This window comes from Glycine max, chromosome 4 (genome assembly GCF_000004515.6).
Source record: "Glycine max cultivar Williams 82 chromosome 4, Glycine_max_v4.0, whole genome shotgun sequence".
NCBI classification, from domain to species: domain Eukaryota; kingdom Viridiplantae; phylum Streptophyta; class Magnoliopsida; order Fabales; family Fabaceae; genus Glycine; species Glycine max.
Window position 1 is genome coordinate 50,015,497 of NC_016091.4, and position 12,975 is coordinate 50,028,471.

Consider the following 12,975-nt stretch of genomic DNA (forward strand, 5'->3'; position numbering starts at 1 on the left):
ATATTTATATTTTATAAAAAATTTAATTTTAAAAAAATGGCAACTTAAGGAAGTCGGCCGACTTCCAACTACAATTAGAAAACAAGTGTAGACTGGAAATAAAACTAAAACTGGAAATAAAACTAAAAGCAAGTGTATATTGGAAAATACATGAAGAAAGAGTGTGCATATACCCAAAAAAAAACCCTCTAATCAATCTTGAGCGGGCTTGAAATCTGTGGCTTCTAAAACTAGCACATTAATTTTGAGCCCTATCCTTCAAATAAATTAAATTGTGGTATAAGGGGATGCTTTGTGGATGTTGTAGGTAATGAATTTAAGGCAATTTTAGAATAACTAAACTACTTGTAAATACGAATTATAACATTTAAATCATCATTACGTGACCGAGATAAATCAAGAACACGTATCTAAATTCATACTAGATCATTCATAATGATTGTTTAGATAATAGGGAGATTAGAAAAAATTATTCAGAGAGATACTATCCTTAATCCAGAGAGTGAGTGTACGTTAATAACTATATATGTCCAAACTAAACAGAAAAACATATTATTAACTTGATGTAAAATTTGTTTTTTTATTGATAAATGTTAATTATTATTATTATTATTATTATTAAGTTTTATTAGAGAAAGAATTTGAACTTGTGATTTTTTTTCTTTTTTTCTTCTCCTTTCAGCATTAGATTTTATGTAAAGGTAATTAGGACTTCTTATTTCTCGAGAAAAGGAGGAGAGGGGATATGATACATTAACCAATGAATTGATATAACTAATAAATAATAATTTAAATAATATTTTAATTATTGAATAATATTAACCTACGTACGTATATATATATATATATATATATATATATATATATATATATATATATATATATATATATATATATATATATAATGTTAAGTTTATACTACGTGACTAGTTTCAATCCAGCGAATATGTGGGTTAAGAAACATGAAAGATAAAGGCCAATAGATATGCATGTAAAGTGACATAAAAAGTAAAGGTTTTGAAGTAGTAGAACAACATCAAAGAGTTATAATTCAGTTGGTTAAATAATACATATAAAAAAAAAATAGAACAACCAAATTTATTAGTTGGTTTGCATAAAAGCTGGCTAGCTAGTGTGTGTGGTTTTGGAGGATAACAACCACTTGGTGAAGTTTGGTAGTGTAGCTTGGTCTGCTCTATAGTGGTTTTGCGTGAAGTGAAGCAAATGTGACCATGTAAAATCGGGATAGTGTTTGGTGCCATCCATGCTCACAATATCATTTGGGGCTCTCACCAACTTGTCTTCTTTTGGGCATAGAAAGAACGCCAAGGACTTCCTCTCCTTGTACTTGTTCACCACTGCCCTATGGAGGCAACTTTTGTATCTCCCATTCGATAATGCCTACAAGACACAACAATTCCATGATTCCTCTTGTCTAATATTTAACCTCACACACATACATACAAGATCCAAATTATATATATCCACTGTGTTGCATCAACCCATCTCTACTCTCTTAATATATTATCAATACATACATTATAAGCGATCAATACAATCCAACCATTTAAATGGGTTGACCTATGGATTCAATCTATTTTGACATTTGTTCTCTAAGTAAATGAATCATTATAGAGTGATGACATAGCATATGATAAAAAAAAAGGATAAATACAGATATAAAGTGAGCTGATGTTAAAAAAAACGTGTGAAAAAATCATGACTCAAAATAATAATTTTTTTATCGATAAATATTTATAATTAATTTTTATTAGTAAGAGAGATAAAATCCTATCACTATTCTTTTCTTTTTCTTTCTTCGCCGTCTAATCAGTCTTATATCTTCTGTTACTCAAGATAATATAATGAAATGCATATACATATAGGACCTACCGTGAAGGTGTCTCCAATGTTCACTACAAATGCATCCAGACGAGGAGGAACCGTCTGCCATTTGTTGTCTGCAAATACATGAAGGCCTCCAACATGATCTTGGTGAAGTATGGTTAACGACGTTGGATCACAGTGTGGTCCTGTCCCGAGTGTGAGGCTCGGTTGTTGGCAAGATGGGTAATTGTTGCATCTCATGATAGAGCACCCTTCTTCAAACAAGTCCCTATAATGCAACCGATCCACGCCTAAGCTCATTGCCAATAGCTCTATCAGTTTCATTCCCAATTGCTTCATAGCTCCACAGTATTTCTGGAATGTCTCTCTGGGAAATCCACAACATGGGGAATATTCTTGTATATGGTTAGAGATCATCACGATTTGTCTTTCAATGTCATAGAAAGAGCAAGCCAAAATTCAAATAAATAATAAAATATATATATAAAAGATTACTTTTAAAATTGATGCATGATATTATACCCATCCAAGCTAGTTGACAATCGAGGAGAGAAAGATACACGAGAAAGAAAAGACGAAATACGATAAAAAAAAAAAAATGACATGATAAGAGAAAACTAAATGATAAGTATTAATAAGAAAAAGATATATATTATACCGTTTAGAACCGTTGTGGTTCACATCGATATCTATTTAACACATAATTTAGTTTTATTAACTTTTTTTTTGTAAATTTAAAATATCAATTATAAGTCATGTAAAGAGTAATTAAAAACATAAATACATGATATTATGAATCATTTAATAATTTCATGTAACAATTTCTCGTTAATTTTGTATTTACACTTTTGGAGTGTCCAAATATTATTTCTCAAAAAGGATGTTATAAAAATTAAATCAAGGTATTGGTCCATTACTAGTCTTACCCGGTTTGTTCAAAGTCTTCTCCTATGGTGGATTTGAAGTAGTTTGTTACAACAGGCTCTAAGGTGTTGTCATGGTATGGGAAAGAGAGGGTTTCCTTCCATGGCAATTGGGAGGAGAAGCGATGAGCATGTGCACCAGAGTAGCCCCACATGGAACCGGGTGTCTTATGAACACTCAATTTCCTATGAATTGGGAGCTTGAAGAAAGTGTCCATTTGATCATGTGCTTGACGAATGAGGTGTGGATCAACCCCGTGGTTGATCACTTGGAAGAAGCCATGTTTCAAGCAAGCTTCACTTATGAGCTTAGCAGCATGTTTTGTAGCCTCGTTTTCCCCTCTGAGAAAGCCATAAAGGTCCACCACTGGTGCTTGGAGCTCGTGTTGTGCATCCACCAAGTACTCCTTTGGCCAAATGAAATTGGTTGGCACGTGGGGCAGAACCTCTAGTTCACACCGCAAGAGACCACCTGAATCCATCGTCTCACGTTAATTGTGTTGTTTCAGTCAATTAAGGAAGGAATTAAGGAACTCTAGCTAGCTAACTAACACGTACAAAACCTATTGATCAAGTACTGAGCTTAAATATTAGACAAGGAAAAGACAGGGCACGTTATATTGGGCAATGCATATGGCATGTATTTATAGAGTTGGGGAGATAGAAAAATCAGTCGAAAACATTTTTTAAAAATAACTGTTAGAATATATGATATATATATATTCTATATTTGTGTATATCTCCTATTTTGATTACGTAATTAATCTTATGTATATTCTATCCATATTCTTAATTAATTAGTTTTCTACTTTCTAGGTTAATTAATGCTCTTATAAATTGTATATATTCTCACGTTAATGATGAGAAAGCACGATTCAAACTCTTTTATGATATCAGAATAGTTTTGATTTTAAAATCCTTAACAACCACCTCTTTTCCACCCTTTTTTATTCTCTTTATGCTGCAATTTTCCATGGTCGATCAACCCAAATTCCATCCTGCTTTGACTATCACCAATGTCAAGTCTCTCATTCTCGTAACGTTGGGTGCGGAGCATGGCATATATCACTCTTGAGCGGCTTTATTCAAAGTCCTCGTTAGGGTTCATGATTTACATCATCACATTATTTTTCCTACGATTTTCTACTTTCTAGTTAATTGGTTTTCTACTTTCTAGGCTAATTAATATTCTTCTATATTATATATATTTTTACGTTACTATTGAGAAAACACGATTTAAACTCTTTCAATAACCCCAAAAAAAATATAAACATTGAGCAAGATATATTTCGTAAGTGTTGCTGTTAAATTGATTTCACGGTCATGGTAGCGGCATTGACTACTACTTAATATTTTTTTACACAAATTATATTTTATAATGAACAGAATAACATTTTATTTTTATGTTCAAAATATATATATTTTTCCCTGTCCACCACGTTTGGCGTTGGGAGAGTTCGGGAGGTGGGGCGAAAAAGAAAACATGGATGCAGACTTGCAATCTTGCGTGTCATGTTTTTCATTATTTTGTATATATCACCCCAAATTAGGAAAACAAGATACGAATTATATTAAAATCTTTCTTTCACTTATATCTCTCAAACAAAGTAGTGTAATGAGAACATTATTTCATAGACACGATTTATCATTATTTATTAGGTATTAGAATTATTATTTGATACTGGTAAAATAATTTTAAAATTACGATATGTGAGGGTAAATAATTTAATTAAGTGTTTCTTTAATAATTTATTTTTATTCAAAAAATATTTTAAATATTAAAATATATCAAAACGGCTATTTAAAAGTCAAATGGTTTTTTTCTTTCCTTTTTTTGACGCTTCTGTTACTAAATAATATTATTAAGATAACAAGATTTTAGTATTTTATGTAGAATCTAAATAAGCACGCCTCCATCCAATCACCCCATGCCTACTTAATAGCATTACAGTATTACTCTTAGCGTTTCTACCCAAATTAAAGGTATAATGTTTCAACTTTCAAGGATCTGGCAACAAACAAGATATCGATTTTCATCTACAAATCAAATTAAAACGATATTAAAGATGCTTGTAACGATAAAATAATAGCAAGGCTTTTTATGAGCGAAGCATAAAAGTAATCACATAAAAAAATACAATAACAAAAAATAGATAATTATTTGTAATGGAAAGACAAGGAATAAATAAAATTAACAAAATAGTTATTAGAGAAAGTGAATAAATTAGAAAATTAGAGGTTTTTGGGAAGAAAAGGTTTTATTTAAAAAGAATCTGCGTTCATACAACTTAAACAATGTAATACATATTTTATTACGATACGCAGAAGTGCATAACATTTGAAAATTAAATAGTTACGTAAATATTATGAATCGTTGTAAGAACTAAGAAGAAGAAAAAAACCAAGGAGAAAATATTTTTATTTTAATTAAGATAAATTTATTGAAAACCGAAGAAACTAATCTTAGAAAAAGATCATATATATGTTTATTTTATAAAAAAAAAAAAAAAAAAACTCTTAAATTGTCTTTTGGTACGTTCCGACGTGTTAGTACATGACATTTTATTTCTGGCCAGTCACAATTATTTATGGTATCTAAAACTAAAATTTGAAATCGGATTTTGACTACTCCTCAAATTGCCCTTTTAAATCCAATTACGTGTAGTCAAAATCCGATCCGTGTTGGAATTTGGAAAGCATGCGTATACTCGTGTCATGTTGTAATGTTTTTTTATTATTGGAGACGGCAACTTTGGAAGAGACAACATGAAAATGAAAAGCAAGAGAATTTTAATTTTAACACACTCACTTTATTTTCTCATCACTTCTCTCTTTCTATTTCAATTTCTTTTATATATCATGCCATTTATCACATTTATATACTAAATTTCTTTTTTTTTTTTTTGTGTCCTCTCCTTTTATTCCTCAATCTGTTCTTTCCACTCATCTCGCATGAGGAAGCAAAGTTGAAGAGCAAAGCAAAACAACTTTAGGTGAAGATCCAATTACCAAATATAAACTGATTATATGCCACTCAGTGGCCCTATCTAACTCTAATAGTTGGGCCTTGATGCTTAATAACTAGATCAAAAAATACAAACACCGATTCGTATTCTAAGAGCTGGGCTAACATATTAGATCTACAGTGATTAGTTGCATTACTACATGTAGCTAGTTTAACTTGGATTGAATTGTCGAACGAAAAAATAAAAACACTTGGATCGAGTTAAAATATATGTTTTTTTCTACTTCTCTACTGAAAAGTTATGGGATATACAATGAGAATGTTTGAACTCAGCTTCACTACAGTGGAATTAATTAAATATAGGGGTAGTCACCATCTATCATTAAATATATCTATCTCACTTCTCTCTTTAATTAGCTATGCATAAAATTATTTATTAATGATTTTTTGAATTAATAATTCTTCGTTAATTCTTTATATTAGACTCAAAGACATATAAGATGCATGTATATTTGAGTAATATACTGAGCAATTTGAGAAGTAGGCGAGTATTTAGTTGAATAACTTATTAAACGCTATCACAAAAAAAAACTTAATCAAACACCTTTTCAATGTCCATAAATACTTATAGCAGAAAAAAAAATACAAAAATATGAGTTGAGCTTCTCACATAAGTTAAAAGCTAAGATGCATAAGTTAACTAACTTATTAAAAATTTCAATGTATTTTATATACTTATTTTCTTTTCTTATAAGTATTTATAAAAAAAAATATTCAAACAAAACTATGTGAAGTAAATTGATAAAAAAAAAAAAACTTACTTTAATAAGTTATACTATATGTATTAGAATATTCCACAACCCAATTAGACTTAATGACTTATCCTCGTCAGTTATTTAGGGTACAGACAAAAAAGGTTCTAAAAATTCTAAGCTAAGCCTCCCTATGTATGCAATATTCTATTCATTATCTCTTGACTTTGGTTGTTACTAACTTGAGTACCTCAGTATGTCTCTCGCTCGCTGGGGAGTTTGTGCAGAAGACTACTATTTAAAGGTCTTGTTCATCCACCATTGAAGGTTGAACTCGCTGTCTTGAAAATCACAGGGTATGTGATCGATCTTTTCCCTTTAGATTGACTGAACACTAGAAAACTTATCAAGATTAATTTAAAAGAAAAACTTGAGTTATAATTATTTTTTTATATAAATTTGAATGAGCTCCCTGTTTTATTTTAGCTAAAATTTCATTACAAAGCTAAACTTAATATGAGCACAAAATATGCCCAATTAAGCCATATCACATCAAGTTAAACATAAATGGCGATATTTGTGATTTGAATAGAATTTAGTATATATCCATGTGTCCCCTACTACTTTATTTCTTGTAGTGGTGTTTGTTAGTACCAATACTACTTTACATTGAAGCTGTTCGGCTTGTAGTGTGGGAAATCAAGGTCGCCTACTCTTTCGTACTTTTTTAAGGCATTGTCCATGCATTAATATATGAATACAAGGATATATAAGTTGGATTAAATGGTTAAGAAAGAAGAAAAGAAGAAAAAAAAATGAAAGATTTCATCCTCTCTAGTAATAAAATTAAAAATTTAACAAATTAATATTTGTCTATTAAAAAAAAGTTAAGAATTTTTTACTAGTTATAATTTAAACAAGACCATCATCATATTGTTAGACTATAATGAAATTAATGTAAATCAGATCTTAATTACGGTCTCACATTATACAAGACTTCTCTCATTATGCTCAAACATAACAAATTCAAACCAGCCAAAGGAAAACACACAATAGTGTTTTTAATCCTACATCTAAAAGGTTGAAACAATAATTTCATCAACCTTACAAACTTCTAGTGGAGTTAAGAATAAATTGTACTAATATTCAACAAGCATAAAAAAAGTAAAAATAAAACAAACAAAAAGAAGCAGAAAGAAATTGGTTTCGAACTTTCTATGGACACCAAAATATATGAATATGTAGGACACACCGTTCTCTACAAAAAGATAAAACAATCCAAGGATATAAGAGGGTTGTCAATATCCTCCATCAGAGTTAAGTCCTTGTCATGGTCAGACACCACATCCTTAACCACGGTTTCATCAACTTTAGGACCAACCCCTAAAGTGCGAGTCTCATGAGTGTTTCTCAAACCAGAATGAAGTACTCTTCGTGAACAATTATTATTATTGGGACTCACCGCTTTAACACTCTCTTTCCTCGTAGAAGGCAAAACAGAATGATGGTGAGAATTCGAATGAACTCCACTAACACTACTAACCTTGGAACTGTTGATCGTTATACCCAAATTAGCACTTCCACATTTGTCTCCGTTGAATCTTCTGCTGGGAGAGGGTGACCTAATTAGCGTCCTACTCTGCATGTTGGAAGCATAGTTAATAGTAACGGACCTCTCCGTATCCTTTCGGAAACTCTTCTGTCGTGTTAGGTTCGTTGGCGAATTTGATCGCACCCTTTTCTGTGGCATGGAAAACGACCCAACAGTATTTTGTGGTGGAGACTGCTTCAGTGTTGCTAAGTTGGGTTTGGGTGGTGAAGGGTTTATGTTTACAACCTTTCTATTAGGTTTAGTAGGTGGCATGAAGGAGAGAGAGGTGGAATCCCTGAGTGAGTTGATGCGAGTGATGATGTGAGGGTTGTCCTTGTAGCACGACCAGAGGAACTCGTTGGAGAAGGACCTGTCCTTGGAGCTCAAGGAAGAGGAAGCGGTGGAAAGGGAAGAGGCTGAGGAGATGGTGTTGGAAGTGGTGCATGTGAAGGATGAGATTGAGGAAGTAGAAGAGGTTGGAGAAGGTGGGGAGGGTGAGATTTTTGTTGAGGAGTAAAGGGTTGGTGGAAGTGGTGGAGCTTGAGAGATTGGAAGCTTGTCTTGAACATGGTTGAATTTGAAGTGATGTTCTTGTTCTGGGGAGGGTTTGTATTCGGGCCTGCATTTGCTAACGCAGCAACCCATTATTTGGTTGAGAAATTAGAAACGAGAGGATATTGAAGTGGAATGGAAGAAGGGGAGTGAGTGGTTTATGTTTGATAAATGAAATTAGTTGCATTTGAAAAAAGGAAGGGAAAGTCAGGGAATGTCTTTTGCTTTTTGTGGTGTTGCTCTTTTGCTTTTTCAGAGGTGGTGTTATTTGAATTTGGGTACCGGGGACGGGTTCCGTTGGGTAACGGTTATATAATATATACCAACATGGTAGTGGTGGATAGTTCATAGTGGATACTATCATCACTCCTTGCTTTTGACCTTGATTAGGAATACCAAGTAGGAAGTAGGAAGTAATGGTAGGGTCTAAGTCTTCGTGTGCAATGCCACAACGTTTTGGGTCAATCACCAACTACGTACTTTATCTTAGAACTCAAACCAAACAAGGAATGATTATTTTTTCATATGTTTAAATTTAAAGAAATAGTTATTTTTAATTTTCACTAGCAAAAATGTTGCCGACCCAATTGAAATTTGACACCCACTCAAAAAAGAAAGGGAAAGAAAACAAAGGTTCCATTCTATCGTCGGGTAATAATGAAGAAAACAAAGGTTCCATTCTATCCTTCTAAGTTGATCGTTTATAAATTATACAGAAAAAGATTACATCAGATACGATAATGCATAATTGACAACCGTAAAGGATAAGACATCATATCCCGCAATAACAACTAACTGTTGGATATAAGGAATTAATGTGTGTAAAATTAAAGTTAACATTAAATTGTTCAATTTGAATTTGATTAATGACAGAAATAATTAATCTGACTTTATTTATCTCTTTATTAAATTTTAAATTAATCAGAATTTTTTCTCTCTAATGAACCAAAAAATCAAGAAAAATAAATCTTAATCTGATCACTTACATAGCTTTCAATTTGCCTTTTGTTACACAACCAGCTCCGCCAGACAAGCACGAGTCGAGGCAATAATTAACACATCAACTTATATATGTAGTGAAACCGTAAACAAGGATACACATGTGTACACAAACATACCATATAGATACCCACTTGTAACTTGTGATAAATAACTTATTGTGAGGTAGAGTCTGCGGAGGAAGAACTCAAGATGTCATTCACAACCCGCTTTAACACTTTTCCCCTTTTTGTAAGCACAACGGGTTTAAGGCCCCTTCATCCAAGTGGCAGTGCTTACTGCAACAGTAGTAGATTTGGAGTCCCCATTTTGCAGTGATTCTGTTGTGTTGGCATGGCCCTGATTTGGTGATTTTCTTGAATCCGTTTCGGCATCCTTTCTAGCTAGCTTGCTTTACAATTGTATTTGGCACCTTCTATATACACTTCCGTTTTTGCTAAGTGCACCCCTTTCTCCTTTTTACATTTTTACTACCAACTTTATCCATTTAAACTCTTATCTTACACCCTCCACGGTTTGTTGGTCTTTAAAATCTTAATTTTCACCCATATTCATTATATAATATTATATTTTTCATCAATATTATATGTAATATTGTATGTTTCCCTCCACGTAATAATGTGTTTCAAGGTAAGTTTATCACTAACTTCATCTATTGTAGTGTGTAAATCAAACTTGGATTTTTTAAGAGACACTTAGAAAACATACCTTGCAAAGCAAAGCTTTTGATGGTGGCTCCTCACATTGTGTTGTTCATCGACAATATACATTTTTAGCCTCTTAACTTCAGGTCTTTAGTGTATTAATAATTGTGTTGCATACGTATATTTATGATTAAATCATACAAAAATTGTTAGATTTCCCCCTCTTTTATTGCTCCTTTCTGTGTGAATAATTTAGAATTTTAGTATCATCTATGTTTTTGTCTAGTAGGTGTCTAAACTAGTTAATTTATACTATTTTTATGGTGTATTTGTTGCAAAAACATAGAAGAAAGCTTGGAAGAGAAGTTGAAGATCTGAAGACTCTCGCTCAACGCGCAATACTTGCTCAGCATGCAGTACTCGCTCAATGCATAGAAGTCACATGCAGAAGCCAAATACCACATGAAGGTGTGCTTAGCATGAGTCGCGCGCTAAGCGCGAACTCACTCGCTAAGCGCAGTGGTCTCACTTAGCGTGAGGTTGCGTAAATTTTAAGCTGACTTCACCTATAAAAAGAAGAGGAAACAAAGGAAAAATATACACTAAGACACAAAGCTCTATAATGAATACCCACAAAATTAGAGTTTCCCAAACAAGGGAAACCAACCTTTATGGGTCATTCCTTCCCTCCATCTTCATTCTTCTCATTCTTCTTCTCTCCCTATCAATCCCTTGCAATTGTAAACCTTCTCATGACAATAAAAGACTAAATTCTCCAATGTTTGGAGTCAAACAACCAAATGCTCGTGATGTAATTTCTTTTCTACTATCTATTTAATGTTATTTTAATTACTAGTCTCTTTTTTGTGCTTAATTCCATTGATTATGGTCTGATCACCCATATTCATGGTATATTTTAAGGGTTTAGGCAGTGAGAAATGTTATTCTCTTCAAAACTGGGAAATGAAATCTAAATGATTCATATCTAGGGATATAATGATATTATTTACCTATCTCATGCATCTCTGTTTATAATACAATTTAACTAGTTTATTCTCTTAAGGGATTAGGAGAGAAGTCAGATAAATTAGACTCTTTCACTTGAGGGATCATGATTAGAGTAATTGATTAAATGTATGTGATAATTGAAATAATATTAAGTAAAGAAAAATAATTAACATTACATTGAGAGTAATTTGGTAAGTTAAGCCCCAACATATTCGCATTCTGAATCAACTTTTGTATTACAATTCCAAAGTGTTTGTTTTTCTTTGCTCCTGCCTATTTTAGATAATTAGTTTAATTTTATGTCAATTTATCTTTAATATTTCATCTCTTAAATCTTTAATTGATTAATCACTTAAAAATTGAGAATTCATCCATCTAAATACCAACAAAGTCTTTGTAGACTCGAGACTCGAACATTTTACTTTATTGCTTAGGATAATTTGGTGTACTTGTCAATCGTTCAACATGTGTCTTTCAACTCTTGGTCTCAAATAAGTGTGTGCACATGTTAATGATTATTGTGATGACTCATTAAGGTATTATGGCTTTTAAAAATGTCTTTTTGAAACAACATATATCAATACATACCATTTTCAAAATAGCATAATTATCTAATTTTTCATTGTTAGCTAATTAAGAAATTAAATAATATCTAAATTATGTAAAATTTCTCACCAAATTAATTAAGGAAGAATGGATACTCTTAATGGATTTGGTTTATGTATGTCTACAAAGTTAGTTTTGAAAGCTTATAATTTACAAAGAACGACGGATCTAAAATAATATTTTATTTAAGGTTCAATCTTTAAAAAATTTGAGTCATTATCGCGTTTTAAAAATGATAAATAAAATATGTTGCATCATTATGCAGATGCCGGAGGTGCAGCTAGCATGAATGTGCTATGAACTATGACAGCACAAAAGAGTGAAAAGACTTCTTCCGTTCCTCCTTATAAATTCTAGTTTTTTACATGATTGGCTTCGGCATCAAAACATAATAGAATCAAATCAACACTAGCTTCAAAACTTTGATCTTTCTCGTCATATCATCTCTGAGCCACATGAAAATGGAGTTTATGGAATCCAAACCATGTCAGGAATTCCACCACAAAGAGGACTCGATTCCCAGGAAAAAAGAAGGAAGAAATGTAAAAGCATTGTTTTTAATATTTTATTTTATCATGTCATCAACGATCACAAGTTATGCTTCCTTTTTCACCCCCAAAAGAAAATTATGTCCCTTTTTCTTTGGAATGTATATCTACAGGGTTTCCTTTTTTAAGATAGTTCCGTGAAGGCTTGTATGTTGTATCAACCCATCTTTTTTCAAAGATTATTTTTCTACCAGATTTAAACTAGAGACTTTTTCTATGAAAATATTCCTATATATATACATTCTTATCATGCGAACTAACTCTAGACCATCCTTTACTATTTAGGTGCTTCAATAACATTTATATGCAATTCTACCGGCCAGATTATGTGGCCTTGTGGGTTTTGGTTGGTCTCCTTGCGGCACTACAAATTGCATGCATTTTGTGGACAATCCATGAATTAGGAGTCAGTCCCTAGTAATTTTTAATTTAGTGCAGTCAAAGGTTAAGGAAATACCAGTGCATTACACTAGTTTGCTTGTACGTTGGATCTATTTTGGAAAAATATTAATATCATATTTTTAATATATCTTTTATCC

The 12,975-nt window shown here is 32.1% G+C and overlaps 2 protein-coding genes across 2 annotated transcripts; both read right to left on the minus strand.

Annotated features, from left to right (window-relative positions):
• Positions 1-1,060: 1,060 nt before the first annotated feature.
• LOC100776707 (gibberellin 20 oxidase 2) lies at positions 1,061-3,253 on the minus strand. Its single transcript, XM_003522517.5, has 3 exons — positions 2,775-3,253; positions 1,894-2,215; positions 1,061-1,401 (listed from the first exon to the last, which is right to left on the minus strand). Exons 1-3 carry the CDS (start codon positions 3,251-3,253, stop codon positions 1,126-1,128), a joined length of 1,077 nt encoding a protein of 358 aa, XP_003522565.1. The 3' UTR covers positions 1,061-1,125.
• A 4,093-nt stretch (positions 3,254-7,346) lies between these two features.
• LOC100777246 (uncharacterized serine-rich protein C215.13) lies at positions 7,347-9,209 on the minus strand. The gene has a single exon (XM_003522518.5). It carries the CDS (start codon positions 8,722-8,724, stop codon positions 7,747-7,749), a length of 978 nt encoding a protein of 325 aa, XP_003522566.1. The 5' UTR covers positions 8,725-9,209; the 3' UTR covers positions 7,347-7,746.
• Between the last annotated feature and the right edge of the window lie 3,766 nt (positions 9,210-12,975).